The 17,089-nt window shown below is 37.5% G+C and overlaps 1 protein-coding gene across 2 annotated transcripts in view; it reads right to left on the bottom strand.

Moving 5' to 3' along the window:
- LOC110027031 (peroxisome biogenesis protein 5) overlaps positions 1–17,089 on the bottom strand; it is a 65,976-nt gene that overhangs the window by 44,060 nt on the left and 4,827 nt on the right. For both annotated transcript variants that reach the window (XR_002294290.1, XM_020728290.1), the window contains exons 2-6: positions 13,680–13,811; positions 13,425–13,608; positions 12,061–12,256; positions 10,792–10,796; positions 1,784–2,028 (exon numbers count right to left, since the gene is read on the bottom strand). Coding sequence is in view for 1 of the 2 variants with exons in the window: in XM_020728290.1 (XP_020583949.1) it covers positions 1,784–2,028; positions 10,792–10,796; positions 12,061–12,256; positions 13,425–13,608; positions 13,680–13,811 (762 nt within the window). In the remaining variant the exon portion in view is untranslated. The remainder of the gene's footprint in view (positions 1–1,783; positions 2,029–10,791; positions 10,797–12,060; positions 12,257–13,424; positions 13,609–13,679; positions 13,812–17,089) is intronic.

Below are 17,089 nucleotides of genomic sequence, written 5' to 3'. Positions count from 1 at the left end.
ACACAATTTACTCGCGCGCGGCGACGCGACAAAATGGGTGTCCTCCCTAGGCAAAATCGACGTTCTGGACGCGCCGGTGCAGTCCGTTTTGTCATCCAGGGTCGCTCGGACGACGTCGTCGACAATCAGGTCAAAAAACGCGTCAAAATTCAAATTTCATAAAATTTCGACCCGTGATCGATCGTTTCAAAAGGTTTATTCGAGTCTTCGACGGGTAACAGCGCAAGCAATGCGAATTGTGGCGATCGGACGCATCGACTCTCCGAATTGCAAAGTTTGTGCACGCGGGAGTGCGAAGTGTGCAGAAGGTCACCCTAAGACTCAAAAGGTCCTTATAGGGATCCCTTTTGGGTTTCCTCATGTTGGTTTCACCCTTCTGTTCAGGTAATGAGAACCAGATAGGTGCAATTGGGGGTTCTTGATTGGGATCAAAATTAGGGGTCCATTTGAGCAATTTCATATGTTTGCCCTCAATTGTGATGAATTTTTTTGAGAAAATCCTCGTGTAATCATCTTCTGTGCTTAGCTGTATCATAACATGCATTTCGTCGAAACGACCCACCTGTCAATCCCCAACCAATTTGAAATCTTCAAAACCTAAGATTTAGGTGTCTATAATTTTCCATCTTCGGGCAACCTAATTGAAACTTTTCAATTAGTGTAAATTTGTATTTTCCTGCACGAGTTGAAATTTCAGTGTCAGAGAAGAAAATTGTTGGTTTGTCCGCCTTTTTCTCTACCTTTTATGAGATTGCAATCGTCATTTCCTGCAACAGAATCATGATAACTCTGCAGGAATACCGCACTATCTGCAAGGTGAAAAGGAGAGCTGCGTTTGTGAACCACTGCGTTTGTGAACCACTGCGGCGTAAGAAAGCCCTGAGGCCATTACCGCAGCTAATGCCAAACTGCAGCAGGAAGAAAAGCTGAAGGATCTGTCGCAAAAGCCTACGCCAGAGGCTGAAACGAGTGGCTCTGTCGCAGACTCACGCGCTGAGCCGAGCAGAACAACGAGCGGCTCGCAGACCGTCTGAGCCGAGCAGACGACGAGCGGTCTGTTCGAGCGGCTCTGTCGCAGACGAGTCACAGACAAGAAACGCAGCAGATGCGTGAATGGAAGCAGACCACCGAGACGAAACAGGCGACGCGTGACGATGCTGAATCCCGAAGCAAAATGGAAGCAACGCGAGACGCTAGGGTTCGCCATGGGGCGGAACCCTAGCAGAGCGGAACGACGACATTTCCATTGTATATATATATATATATATATATATATATATATATGCCTTTCTGTGTGTATGTCAAGATAGTTCCATGATGGATAAAATTAAAACATCTAGGAAGACATTCAAGAATCCCTTTTAAGAAAATAATTTGAAAGGTGTAGTATTAATCATGGCATGAAGGCTGAAAATTAATTGACAGCACAAGAGAATTTATTGAGTTTAAAGAATTATTACAACAGGTTAAAGCGTTTTAAAAAAAAGTACAAAGACAAAAATAAATTATACTGCTAAAAAATTAAACAAAACAAAACAAATGCGTCTGAAAGAAATAATAAGAGCAAAAAGAGAAAAATGAATTTATTCAAACAAAATTTTCAAACAACTGAATAAATAACATCAGGCCTCTCAAATATGCTCGAGAAAAACAAAAGCTTCCCATTACTGTAATACCAAGAAAGTTCATTCTGAAATGTAAACATAACGCTAAGCGCATAGTTCTGACAATAGCACAAAAGATGCTTGAATGAAACTGTAAAATGCAGCACTAGATATTGTACCTGCTCAAATTCTGATGCCCAACCTTGAGCACCATGTTGTCTCTCAAAAGAATGTGCCCAAGCCTCTGGGTCTGCATTTCTTCTTTGTTGAGTAAATTCTGTAATCCAATTATCAGTCGGATGGGGGATCCCAGGTCTTAGAACAGCTTGGGAATTGTTCCAATATTCCTCAAGTTCTGCATAAGGCCCTTGCATAGGCCCTCTGGTTACATGATCGTTGTCAATGTCTAGACAGTGCAGGAATGAGATATCGGTAAGGAACAGAATCAGAAGGGAACAAATGAATTGGAACTGTTATGCAGAGCAGCAGTCAGCATTTTCAGATTAAAAACCCAAAATAAAAAAAGGGCATACAACACAGTTCTTATGTATTAGCATATCTAACACAAACGTTCATGTTTACAATTACATCTATACCACTCAAATCTTTAAAATTACATCCACAATCACTATCTTTTTAAAAGTAAAATACATTTATTGATGCATAGGTTTATGACATCAAGGTGGTATGAGTTTAAATATCAAACTCTGGGCATTAGATATGTAAAAACATAAGAATTGGGTGGTATGTATGTAAATTTCCCTTAAAAAAAAAAAGGGCATGCGTGAAGCTTTGCCAATGTGAGTACTGGAAAGGGTTAAGTGAGCATTAAGCTTGAAATAGAAAAAAGGCTGTTTCGTTTGAACCATAATCTCCCAAATCAAAATGGGAAACAGCAAATGGCTGCACCGGCCACATCAAAATTAAAATAAATTAAATTTTGGCAGTGTCATTTTTAAAATTTAAATAGACATTTACATGGTGGTAAAATTGATGCGGGGCTTTGAGGAGGACCGGACTAGGGTTCAGTCCAGCTTGGTTGGACCAGTCCGTCCTCAATGGGGAAGGGCTGCCAACCAGCCTTTCTTTTTCTTCCTCCCCTTTACCTCCCTTTCCTTTCATTTCCTTTCCTTTCTTTCCTTCCTTCCTTCCTTCCTCGCACCTTCCTATTATAAGTCCCTTCCAAATCTAAAATCTGATTATTTTTATTGAAATCTGAAATCTTTCTTTCCCAAATCTAAATTCCCCTCACTTATGTAATCTTTGCTTAGGGTCTGTTTGGGGCAACAACAGCTTATTGAATAATCTGCTGATAAGTTGATTAAAAATAATCAGTTGATAAGCTAGGTGCGATAGCTACTACAGATTTTTATTTTTTGGAAAAGCTAGACCGCAGCCAGAAAGCTGTCACCGCACCTAGACATGTGCGGTGTGAAAATGCTTTGAAAACACATAAGTTACCAAAACGCAGTTTACCCAAACAAGTCAGGTGTGTTTTCAAAACGCCACCGCACCAAATAAGCTGGCCCAAACGGAACCTTAATCTGAAATTCTGATTACCTTTAATCTTTCTTCTTATTTCAAAGATTGCCTAAAATAAATGCTAGTCCTCATTATGAATAAGGGGAGTTATGCTTACAGTTTTCTTTGGTCTTTATTGTGTTGTCTTTCAAATTTCTTGTGTGGGGCCCTCTTCCCTTTTGTAGGATTGTACCGAGGAGATGTTGATGCTCTGACTATATCTTACTCCAAAATAGTGTTGTATCTTCCCTTTTACCCTTATCTAACCCTTCTCCTTCCCTCCCCTTTGTTGTCGGCCTCCCGCTACTACATCCAATACTCAGCCGCCCTTCCCGAACAATCCAACCTTGCTGTCCACCTTCCCAGAATTCCTCCCAGCACCTAACCGTCCCATACCTGCAGCCTTACCTTACTGTTCCAAACCTTCCCACGACCCCAAACCACCCGCTTCTTTGCTAACATAGCTTCCAACCCACCAATTCTTGTTGCCTCCGCCTCGGGACAGCAAACTTTTGTTGTTCCTGCCATTTTTGTCCCAATTTCTTGCTGTCAATGCACAGAACAGCCAGCCTTCTAGCTATTTCTGCAGTTTCTCACCTCACCTTTGCTGACGCCACCACCGCTAGTCATCCTGATCCATAGCTGGCCTCCACCAACCTAGGAACACTTGAGAGGTGTTTTTTGTGTTGTTCAATGTGTTGGTGATATTATTTTCAGTTTGTATCGTGTTCTAACCTATTTTCCTATTAATAGAAGTCATTTTGTATTTCCACTGTTTTTCCTACTAGTTTCGGTATCAAGTATAGTCCAAAACTTGACATGATAACCATGAAAAAATCATCTTATACTTGCACGCATGCATAATTCATGGATGCGCAAAAAATATGCTAAAATTTAAAAGGAATCCTTTTGAATATATGCTTGCTTTATTACAGGAAAAAAATAAAATTTATTAAAAAAAAGTCACTATAGATAATTTAAAATAAACTGAAAGGATTGTGATCCGTCCCGGAACTGAAATTAGCAAATAAATTGCAAGAAATCAGCGAATGAGGTTTTCTCAGTCATTTTTTTCGACTCTGGGGCGTATCAAATTAGGGCTAATTTGTTCGTATAAGGGTGGGTGTACTGGGTGGAGCAGATAGTTTGCAGTGAATGGGCTAAATGAGAAATTTAATACGATTTGGCGCATAAATTGACACGATTTTCCACAAATTCGGGAAAACACATTTAATTGCTAGAAGATAAACACATACAATTTGAGAGGTAGGCAATCTCTCCCAAAACTTAAACCTAGACTCCAAGATAACAATCTCATGCATATCCAACCCTAAACATATTTGGTTAATATAGGACTCAATTGCCCTTAAGTTAATAAAGGATTAAATTGTCCTTAGCTAGGCCGACATAATAATGTCACTCAAAGATCAGTATCTTCAAATTTCTAATCCTATCATCTTCCAGACTTTAGTAGATCATTTGTGTTAGAAACAAATGTGTCAGGGTATGGATTGGGGGTTGTTCTCATGCAGGACCAACGGCCTATTGCATATTTCAGCCAGGTGCTCATGACCACGGCGAAGCTTAAGTCCGTGTACAAGAGGGAGCTGATGGCTATTGTTTTGATCATTCAAAAGTGGCGACTTAATCTGTTGGGGCAACATTTATAGTCAGGACAGATCGGAGGAACTTAAAGTATCTATTGAAGCATAGGATAGTGACGGAAGAGCATCAAAGGTGACTATCTAAGTTATTAGGATATGATTTTCAGGTTTAGTACCAACCAGGATTGGAGAACAAAGTCATGGATGCACTATCGAGGAAGGAAGAGGAGTCTTAGTTGACATCTTTATCAATATCTCTAGTCCTGGATTGGGAAGCCCTGAGTCAGGAGAGCAAGCATGATGAAGGGCTAAGGAAGATAAGAGCACTGTTGTTACAGGATCCGAACAGCCATCCAAGATAAGCATTGAGGGGCAACAACTACTCTACTAGGGATGATTTTTGTTACTGAAGGCATTGGGGTACACCCCCAAACTGTTGCAAGAGTTTCACGGCAGCACAATCGGGAGGCACTCCGAAATACAACAGACATATAGTCAACTAACGATCGAGATATATTGGGTGATGATGCACAGAAACGTGGAGAACATGATGAAAGGGATGATGTGTGCCAACGATACAAGTATTTCACTATGACGCCAGAAGGTTATTGCAACCCCTAGCGTTACCTGTGAAGATTTGAGAGGTAATAAATATGAATTTTATATAAATGTTTCCATGATCTGAGGGATAACGGTGATATTAATGGTAGCAGATTGTCTGAGTAACTGCGCACACTTCATTCCATTACGACACCCTTACAGTGTTGTCTTAGTCGCTACAGTGCTCATACAAGAAATGATTCGTTGCATGATGTTCCAGAAGCTATTGTATCAGACTGGCACAAGGTGTTCCTCGGGCACTTCTGAAAGGAACAGTTCAGGTTACACGGGACAATTCTAAAAAAAAGCACAACTTATCATCCCCAGGAAGATGACCAGACGGAGGTATTCAACGGAAGTGTGGTGACATACATGTAATGTTTGTAGCAAATACATCGAAATTTTGGTCCAAATAGATTGCTTGGACTGAGTAGATTTACAATGCTTTGTACCATACTATAGCACAAACCACCTCTTTTAGGACTTTGTATGGCAAGATCCACCTCACCTGATACATGATGGGCATAAATAGCAATACACTGGTATCTAGTGTAAACCAATACTTGGAGTAGAGGAATGGGATTTTGGCAGAACTCAAGGTACATCTACTGAGGGTTGAATAGATCATGAAGAGAAAGGCTGATAAACATAGGAGGAAGATATAATTTGAACTCGAGGATATGGTTAAAGTGAAGCTGACCGTGCTAGCAGAGGACATTGGTCAGGAGGAGCAAAAACCTTTATCCACGATACTTTGGACCCCATGAGATTACAACACGCATTGGGGCAGTGGCACACTATCTTAGGCTACCAACTTCATCATCATTGCATCCACTCCCTCATATATCATAGCTAAGGCATGCTATTGGAGATCATACACCCCTGTCTTCACTATCTCAAACACTGATAGAGGGCATAGAGGTGGTTTTGGGACATTTGGAGGTCGAAGGGGTGCGCTAAAGAGTGGCTGCAGCAATGGAACTGCTGAATAAGTGGAATGATCTGTCAAATTATGAGAGATGTGGAAGTCGTATTCAGAAGCAGTTTGCTTGAGGACAAGTTCATTCTTTGGGAGGGAAGTCTTGATACGCCGACTCTACCAGCTACTTCATGTACACCAGTATAGGAGGGATTGGTTTGGAGTGGCTAAACCTGACCAGCCCAGCATAGGGCGACAAAATCCTAGGAGCCACTAAGGATGATCCCAACGTTTGAGTGGGTCTGCATAGCCCTTAATCACGTACACAAGAATGGGAATTAAAGGTATTTGGGGGGGAGTTCATGTTCTTGATGGAGAATTCCTTTTTCATCATGCTCCCCTCGTTCGATTTGTTGATACGTCAACTCTGTCGGCTATTGCACGTACATTGGTCCAAGAGGGACCAATCTGGACCAGCTAGACCCATTCGGTCTAGCCTAGAGGGCAAAAACCCTAGGAGCAACAATGGATCATTCCAGTGTAAAAGTGGGCCCATGCAGCCTTTAATAACATGCACTAGAAGGGAAATTAAGTGGAGTTTTAGGGGAAAATTTTAAAGAGACCTTGGGGGTAATTATTAGAGCTAAGTGGTTAGGGCTTGTTTCATGTGTTATTTTTCTTGCAGTTTTCTCTTTTGTTTGTTTTGCTTCCAAGTAGCGTACCGATATACATCTTGAATTGTAAATCACCCTTGTATCTTATTTGTTTGCTTGGATATTAATTAAATTAGCCCTAATATAGATTTTCCAATTGATTCTTGCAATTTGTTCATTATTTTTGGATCCAATGTGTATCAAATTGGTATCAAAGAAAGAACTTGGAGAGATAGTAGCAAAAAAAACAAGCGTGTTGGAAGAGAGATTGGAAGAAAAGTAGGACAAATCAAATCTGAGATGGAGGAAGGTTCTTCACCATAGAAGGAAGGTTTTTCTTTACAAATGATAGGTTTTCTTTCATGGAAAAATTATTCGGGAGCTTGGAGGAGATAATAAGAAGGCTTATTAAAATGAAACCCAAGACCTCACTGGTTCGAGAGATGAGGTAGATTGGAAGTCCCTAACTATGGAAATTTAGGAGAAGTGGAGGAAGGCGATGTTGAGAGAGGATGCTCACCTATGCAAACCCAAGCCCACTTAAACCATGGTCAGAACAGGTTTGGGCAATTTGGTAGAGTTTCAGAGTATGCAGGAGATCTGGGTGCCCATGTAAGTAGAATTCCAAAAGGGTGTTCAGCAGTTTCTACGAAAGTTTTTTGACATTTTTCAACAGTCGAACGGATTGCTGTCCCTGAGGGAGCACCAACATGTCATCACATTGAAGGAAGAAGTTCCCCCTATCAGTGCAGACCATACCGGTATCCTCAGATTCAAAAGAATGAGATCGAGAAGTTGATTCGTGAGATGCTCGAAACAGAGATTATCAAGGCCATTGTGAGCTCCTTTTTTGCTCTAATTCTCTTGGTAAAAAAAATGATAGTTGGAGATTCTGTGTGGACTACAAGGCCTTGAACAATGAAACTGTACTGAAAAAGTTTCCAATACCCATGTTTATTGAGTTGTTAGATGAACTTTATGGACCAATCATCTTCTCAAAAATCGATCTGAAGTCGGGATACCATTAGATAAGAAGGAATCTAGTTGATGTGCACAGGACAACTTTCAGAACTCATTAAGGACATTACAAGTTTTTGGTAATGTCGGTTGGCCTTATCAATGCTCCGATCATATTTCAGTCTCTCATGAACAAAGCTTTTCAACCCAACCTCTGAAAATTCATCCTAGTACTTTTATGATATCCTGATCTACAGTCATACAGAAGCAAAGCATATGAGACACTTGGGAACAGTCTTGGAGAAACTGAGAGAGCACCGGTTGTATGCCAACTTTAAGGAATGTTCCTTTGGGTAGTCATATGTGGAGTACCTAGAGCACGTGATGACCAAAGTAGGGGTAGCACCGGATTAATCCAAGATTAAGGCTAAGTTGGGCTGGCCTTTACAAAGGAGCTTGAAAGAGTTGAGAAGATTCATAGGCCTCACTGAGAACAACTAGAAATTCGTGAGAGGGTACGACACAATAACATGATTGCTGACAGAACAACTGAAGAAATATAATTTCTACTGGAGGGGCGCAACAACACAAGACTTCGATCAACTAGAGTAATGACCAGCATTCCGGTATTAGCATTTCCAGAATTCAATAGACCCTTTTTGGTAGAGACGAATGCGTCAGGATATGGATTAGGAGTGTTCCCATGTAGGATCAACAACCTATTATTTATTTCAGTCAAGTGCTCACAACCAGGGCGATGCTAAGTCCGTGTATGAGCAAGAACTGATGGTTATTGTCTTGGTCATTCAGAAGTGGCGGCACTATAGGGGCGACACTTTCTAATAAGGACAGATCAGAGGAGTTTGAAGTATTTGTTCGAGCAGGTGGTGATGGTGGAGCATCAAAGGTGGCTATCCAAGTTATTGAGATATGATTTTGAAATTCAGTACCGGTCAGAATTGTAGAATAAAGTTGTTGATGCACTATCAAAGAAGGTAGAGGAGGCCTAGCTGACAGTTTTATCAATACCCTGGTTCTAGATTAGAAAGCCCTGCGGCTGGAGGGCGAGCAAGATGAAGGGCCGAGGAAGATAAGGGAGAGTTGATAAAGGATCCTAACAGTCATCCAAGATATGTATTTGTGTTACCAAGGGCAGCAAATACATCCCCAAACTGTTGTAGGAGTTTCATAGCAATGCAATTAGGGGGTATGTTGGAGTACAGAAGATATATAATCGATTGTCAGCAGAGCTATATTGGGTGAGGATGCACAACGATGTAGATGATATGATAAAAAAGTGTAATGTGTGCCAATTATACCAGTACTTGACTATGGAGCCAGGAGGATTACAGCAGCCCCTAGCATTACTTGTGAAGGTTTAGGAGGAAATAAAGAAGCATTTTATAGGGAGATTGTCACGATCCGAGAGTAATACAGTGATATTGGTGGTAGTGGATCGTCTGAACAAATATGCACACTTCATTCCAATATGACACCCTTGCACTGTTGTCTCAATCTCTACGGTGTTCATACGGGAAGTGTTTCGTTTGCATGGTGTTCCAGAAGCTATTGTATGAGATAGGGACAATGTGTTCCTCGATCACTTTTAGAAGGAACTCTTTAGGTTACAAGAGACACTCCTAAAAAGGAGCACAACATATCATTCCCAGACAGATGGTCAAACGGAGGTGATCAACAGAAATGTGGAGGCATACCTAAGTTGATTTGCATCAAATATGTCGAAGCTTTGGGCAAAGTGGATTGCTTGGGCTGAGTATTGGTAAAATACTCCATATCATGCCGCAACACAGACCACCCCGTTTAGAATTTTGTATGTGTGCGATCCACCTCACCTGATACACCATGGACACAACACTACACCAGTATTTAGAATAGACCAATATTTGGAAGAGAGAAGCAGGGTATTAGAATAGCTCAAGAGACATATACCGAGGGCTCAATAGATCATGAAGAGGAAGGTTGATGGACATAGGTGGGAGATATAATTTGAACCTGAGGGACATGGTTTACTTGAATTTGAGACCGTACCGGCAAAAAAGCTCGCCAGGAGGAGCGAGAAGCTTTCTCCACTATACTTTGGACCCTATGAGATTATGATGCATATTGGGGCAATGGCATACCATCATTTGCTAAGACCTTCATTATCATTACATCCAGTCTTTCATGTATTTGGAGATCATATACCCTCGTCTTCACTACCTCCGACACTGATAGAAGATATAAAGGTGGTTCTGGAACTTTTGTAGGTCGAAGGGATGCGTCGAGGAGTGGCTAAAGCAAGGGAGGTATTGATTGAGTGGAAAGTATGAAGTGACGTAGGAGTCATATGAAATAATCCAGAAGCAGTTTCCAACGTTCCACCTTGATAACAAGGTGCTTCTTTAGGATGGGAGTGTTGATACGTAGGCTCTGTCAGTTGTTACACGTACACCGGTCCAAGAGGGACGGATCTAGACCGGTCAGTCCCAGCCGGTCCAGCCTATGGGGGCTGGAGACCCTAGGAGCTGCCATGGATGATTCCAATGTCCGAGTGGGACCAGTGCAACCCTTAGTTCGATACACAAGAAGGGGAATTAAGGAGAGGTTTTTTTTCTTTAGGGGGGGGAGGAGGAATTTGAGGGGAGCTAAGGGGGTAGTTATAAGGGATAAGTGGCTAAGTTTTGTTTCAGCTTTTTTCTTCCTGCAGTTTCCTATTTTGTTTGTTTGCTTCTAGTGGCGTATAGGGTTTGTGGAGTGCTATCCACCTCTCAAATTGTACATCACCTCATAGATCACCCTTGTATCTACAATTCGTGCGTGGCTCATGATTGTCAACAAAACAATTTCTAGATAGTAATTGTTTGATGATTTTACTAGGGCAACCAAAAATTTTGATGTTCGTGAGTAGCACATGATTGATGTTATAAGAGCAACATTGGATCATTCAATTAGTAAATGAGGCAACCTTGAACAAAAAATTTCAACTTGTTTAAAACTGAATCAATCATGAACAAGAGTCAACTCAATTATATTCAACTCAATAAGACATCGATATACTTAAAGAAATACATAAGGTATCTATATGCGCATATATTTATTGATACCAATACAAAAATGTCATTTATGTATTTATGTTTACAATTTTTAATCATATAACTTACAACTAAAAAAAAAATAAAACCACTCCTTCAAATATATGAAACTTAAAATAGGTTGCACTATGATATTCAAAATATTTTGTAATGTAATTTGATAACCAATTCAAAAATTCTCACTGCAAGTGATTGTTATTGACTTGATTTTTTTGTTCATTTTCATTACGTGTGTAGCTAAATAATAAATTGATTAAACACAAACAAAATTTTCAGCTTGTTAAGGATAAGTGGCTAAGTTTTGTTTCAAGTTTTTTCTTCCTGTAGTTTCCTATTTTGTTTGTTTGCTTCTAGTGGCGCATAGGGTTTGTGGAAAGCTATCCACCTCTCAAATTGACATCACCTTATAAATCACCCTTGTATCTACAATTTGTGGGTGGCTCATGATTGTCAACAAAACAATTTGTAGATAGTAATTGTTTGATGATTTTACTAGGGCAACCAAAATATTTTGATGTTCGTGAGTAGCACATGATTGATGCTATAAGAGCAACACTGGATCATTCAATTAGTAAATGAGGCAACCTTGAACAAAAAATTTCAACTTGTTTGAAACTGAATCAATCACGAACAAGAGCCAACTCAATTATATTCAGCTCAATAAGACGTTGATATACTTAACAAAATACAGAAAGGTTCTGATACCAATACAAAAATGTCATTTATGTATTTATGTTTACAATTTTTAATCATATAACTTACAACTAAAAATAAAAAAAAACACTCGTTTAGATATATGAAACTTAAAATAGGTTGTACTATGATACTCAAAATATTTTGTACTATAATTTGATAACCAATTCAAAAATTCTCACTGCAAGTGATTGTTATTGACTTGATTTTTGTTCATTTTCATTACCTGTGCAGCTAAATAATAAATTGATTAAACACAAACAAACTTTTCAGCTTCTTAAGGAACTTGAGCACATTCACATCCATGCTTACTGAACTGAGAAAAGCAAGGACCCCAACTCATTCATACTAAAGAGTGTTTACAACCTTGGATTTTACTGATGTAAATTAATCCGCACTGAATGAAAATGCAGACCTACCTGTTCATTAATATACTGCTCATTTTTATCAGCAAAAATATGCCTGGACATGATGCAGCTACGATCACGTATGCATCGTTTATCACTTTCTGACAAACCCAGAGCAGGAAGAGGAATTGGGCGAAATCCAAAGCGATCACGATCACTATTCACAAAATAGTGCAAGAAACTGGATAGAACCCTTTGTGGTGGTCCTGAAGAAAGAAAATAAACCAATAAGTAAAACAAAAAGACAAACAAAAATGCAGTAGCAAGCTTAATTAGGGGCCGTTTGGGATCACTTTTATTTTTTATTTTTTTTTTTTTATTTTTATTTTGTTTTGTTTATGTTTCAATTTGAAACAAAACATGTTTGATTATATGATTAAAGTATGATTGTTTTGAAAAATACTCAAGTCACTTAAAAATTATTTCGAATATATTAATTTATTAAAAAAACATGTAAAAACCATACTAACAAACATGTTTAATAAATAAAATAAAAAAAACAAAAACAAAAAAAAAAATTGATCTCAAACAAACCCTTTGAATTTCAGGACACTGAATAGCGTGCAGGAATCATAAAATTTGTATTGTGCATTATCCAATCATGGATAGAAAGAAAAAAAAAAAACAGTTTTGTAGTGGTTCATTGGCAACAGATTCAATCCAACAAATTCTAGAGTTAAAATGGCGATGCAGGTAAAATTAGCAAACATGACTCCAGCTTTTGCTTAGGAAACCCAAAGATGTCTCAATCAAATTCATCCATGATCTCAAAAGATAGCTGCTAAGCTCGTCCAATTTTGCAGCATTACTGCTAAAGCTTGTGCAAGGTGATTCTGCCAAAAAACTGATTAATAATTTAATAGTGCAATAAACACAAAATGCCACAACAACCTCTCTGACAAGTTCACCTAACTCTTATAATGAATGCAACAACATAAGCCTTTCCAAAAACCACAAGAATAAGTATTCTATATTAACTATTATGGTATTCTGAAAAGGACAAAGTTTGAGTAGATATAAGAACTGATTTTCTAAGTAGGATAATTCTCATTTCTTTTACAGTTAGATGCAGAAATAACAATCTCATAGCTAATATGAACAAAACTACATACGATTTCAACCTTAATAACCTCCATATGAAAAAAAAGATAAAAAATAAATGACCTCCAATCAAGAGAGATATAACTGAATATAAAAAGCAACCACACAAGCCCAAACAGAAGAAAGCCAAATCAAACAGAATCAAAATAAAAAATAATACATCCTATGCTGTTACACAAAAGTAAAAGTGAGTCAAGCATCTCTTATTATAATGGCAGTTTAAGAAAAACAGAAATAGAATCAAGAGAACTTGCAAAACAAATAGGAGCCTACCATCCCAAGTTTGGTGGGCATTGGAATTCGCACCACCATCATATATCTGCTCGAATTCCGCAAAATGACCATCACTCTCCCTGATCCCACCAAGAGGTAGAAGTGGAGGTCGATGAACTTCGCCCCAGACATCTTCAAAACTCCCGTGACCACCAGAATAAAATCCACGAAGAAATTCAGAACTCTGTCACGTGTTACTCGGGTTAGAAGATTTCAAGATGATCAAGATAGAAAAAATGCAGAATAAGAATTTGCCTGAGCATCAGATTGCTGATATAGCTGATTCTCATATTCAGAACCTGGGATGCTTGTCAATTGAGCTTCAGGTCTCAAATCTGAAGAGGTAGTAGGTACTGCAACCCCGCCTTCTGGAAGCCCCTTCAAATCCTGCTTCAAGAAAGTTCCCACAAAAGGAAATAGCAGAAAATTCTTTTAAAAATATAATTTGATGGCCCAAAGACACAAAAAGTAATGCATAATTAACAAGACTGTACAAACCAATATCTTGCTCTGAACCATGCTTTACTATCACCTGTAATCTACGGCAAAACTTATAATGAAGCTGGAAAATCACAAATTCAAATATGATCCATCACTACTTTAGCTATCATTATGTAGTTTGTTCAACACCAAAATAGAGTAAAGAGGTATCTTCAACTATATGAAAAGCTTCCAATAGATTTTATCATCAACTATTAATAGATAAAAGGAACTTTCCTTCTAAGTGCAAGCCACTTAAAGAATTTTTTTTCATGTCCTCGGCCAACTAATTTTCACACCCAAGTAGGGTTCACTTTCACCTTAGTTCAGATTGGGTAGAAAAATACCGCCATAAATTCACTACTAATAATAACTGCTAATACACTGACTAGCAATTTAAATATTTCCTTATTGGAATGTAATCATTTTATTAATCAACTGTGACGGAAGCTAAATAAAGAAGACAAAATCAAAGTTGTGCGACCAAAGTAAAGACTTCAAGTACTAGCATACCGCTTTAAGAAAGATTTGTGATGTTCTAAGTACTTTGAAATCAGAATTTGATGTCACTGACAACAAAGAATATGGCACTTTCAGTGTGGACTTCTACCTCTTCCATGCTTACATATTGACTAGTAATTTAACCAGTTTCTATATATATTAGAATACATATATGTTTTCTTCCTCACAAATTTTGTTACACATGGAATTTTCATCATTGCCTCTTGTTTATGTAAAATGTTTTTTTTTTTTTTATGCATGAGATTTGGTCATACAGGACGTATTTGCCAAGTTCATTCTAGACCAATGGCATAGTCCATTTTGTGAGATGGGAAACAGTTGAGTTCTTTTCATGTGAGCTAGTATAAGATCAAGTATAGCATCTCACATCACATTTTTATCTCGTATTTCATACCCATCAAGAATTATCCCATAATCCATACTCCATCATACTACTATATATGTCCATTTTCCATAAACCCTATAATTATCCTCTTCCACAATGATACTTTATAGCAATTCATCTCTCTCTTTCCAACATTAATTTTTTGAACTATCTGTTAATTAAGCTGAAGGAAGCGAAAACACCATTATAATCTTTTTAACGCCAATAACTTATAACATTCCTTAATCTTCATTGACTTTTCCTTTTCCATTTAGGGGAGGTTTAGTCAACAGCATTAGGGGTGCATTGCCTTCCTAATGTGAGGATTCTAAAAATTCAGCCGCTTGTTTGTGAGAAATTCAAATTTTGGTTTATTTTTCCTAATTCTGTCGCCATCGCCCACCTACCTCCGCCGCAACCTGTTTTTGTCATCGCCGCCCGCACACCATCGCTACCTACCACCGTTGCCGGCCACTATCGGCTAACACATTAATTTGTAAATACATTGAAATATAGTATTTTCATTTTACTTCAAACCAAATAAAAAAAATTAAAGTTTTCTGTTTATTTGACAGTGAACCAAACAACACCAAAGTATTTTAAATACAATACATTACTTCTACAATACATTCATCTTACTCTGCATTACTTTTTCAGCCAACCAAACAACCCCTCGATCTCTCGAAATGTAAAATTTTCTCTCCTAACCATATTAACTAATTTTACCATTTTCTCTCCAAAATTGATGTAACAAATCTAATATTTCACCACAACTAGGTTAAAAGATAGTGTATTATTATTCAGTAACATCTAGCCGATATTTTCTAATTTTCATCTAAGACAGTTTAAGTTGTAGTGTATCACTTAAGAATAATGCATTAGCAAACCCTTGAATACTGTTCATCAAAATAAGTTAATTTTTTATGCATTGAATCTATAGAGAACTCTCTGGCGCTATCAAAATTAAAATTTGAATACATTTCATGGATATTAGCATACGCTTTAAGATACATCGCCAACTTAACTCTCAAACTTTCTCCACACAAACTAAAAACTATGATACGAACAAATTTCCAAATAAAGTAGAATGAACGTGATGCCAAGCATCACCAGATTCAACTGAAATTCAAGGTTTTTACACCTTGATTTTTGTTCCCTAAAAATTTATAGATAAGACACTAATGCATTCCCCTATTCTCAAAACAAACCTATAAATAAGAAAATTGCACTCTCAATAAGAAAAAAAAATATGGTGAGTGAACTGCAAAAGAGGTCTATTGACATGAGGAGCAAAGCAAGGTGTGTTTGTCTCATTCACATCTAACGTGCAATCTAACGTGCAAAAGAGCACTATTGCCCTGAAAAGCAAAGCAGCTTGCGCTTGTTTCATTCAAATAAAGACGTACAACATAACCAACCATAAATATTAAACAAGAAAATATATAATCACCATCAATAGCACATAATTAACAAAAGACAAATAATTTATCCATCTAAAGGCACAAAAAAAATATGCACCACAAAACCAAAAGCCATATTTAGAATAAATTTTATTTTTTGTTTAATTCCCATTATTACTTTTATTTTTAAAATTATGTTTATTTAGTGTACTATTTACATGTATTTATTTTTTGTTTTAAATAATAAATTAACTTATTTCTAAAAACACTCAAAACATCTTTTTACATGTTTTGAGTATTTTTAAAAATAAATATCGCCACCAAATATGCTTTACTTCACATCTAAGCATAAAAAATATAAAATAAAAATAAAAGTGATCAAAAAAGGCCCTTCAATTACAATTCATCAATAATAATAATTTAAAAAAAGCTATAGGCCCTAATAAATGCTTTTGTGATTCAAGTTCAGTGTAAAAGGAATTGTATTTCCATTTTAATTATGACTAGCAAAAGATAAAATATGTGAAGGATGAGTTGATATAAAATCAAGTCGAAAAATATGAAAACAGCCACATTTAATGACTATATCGCAGCTAAGGTTAAAACCAAAATAGTTGGGCTAGAGCATAGATAAATGACTAGGTAAAATGACACACAACCTTTTCTTTCCGACAAAACTCCAGTTGTAAATATTAAAATAAATAAAATTGAAAGAAAAATAAATTGTAACAGTAAAAGCATTGATGGTAGTGAATGATCTGAGAGAATGAAAAACTTAAATGACAAACACAAGTTTTGGGTGGTTTGAGCATTTATACTGATAGAAGACTCTCTACTTAGCATCTAAACATATACACCATTTTAGAAGATAGCCAATTTTATATATATATATATATATA

This window comes from Phalaenopsis equestris, unplaced genomic scaffold, assembly GCF_001263595.1.
Source record: "Phalaenopsis equestris unplaced genomic scaffold, ASM126359v1 Scaffold000412, whole genome shotgun sequence".
Classification (NCBI taxonomy): domain Eukaryota; kingdom Viridiplantae; phylum Streptophyta; class Magnoliopsida; order Asparagales; family Orchidaceae; genus Phalaenopsis; species Phalaenopsis equestris.
This window is presented reverse-complemented; position numbering and strand designations above follow the sequence as displayed.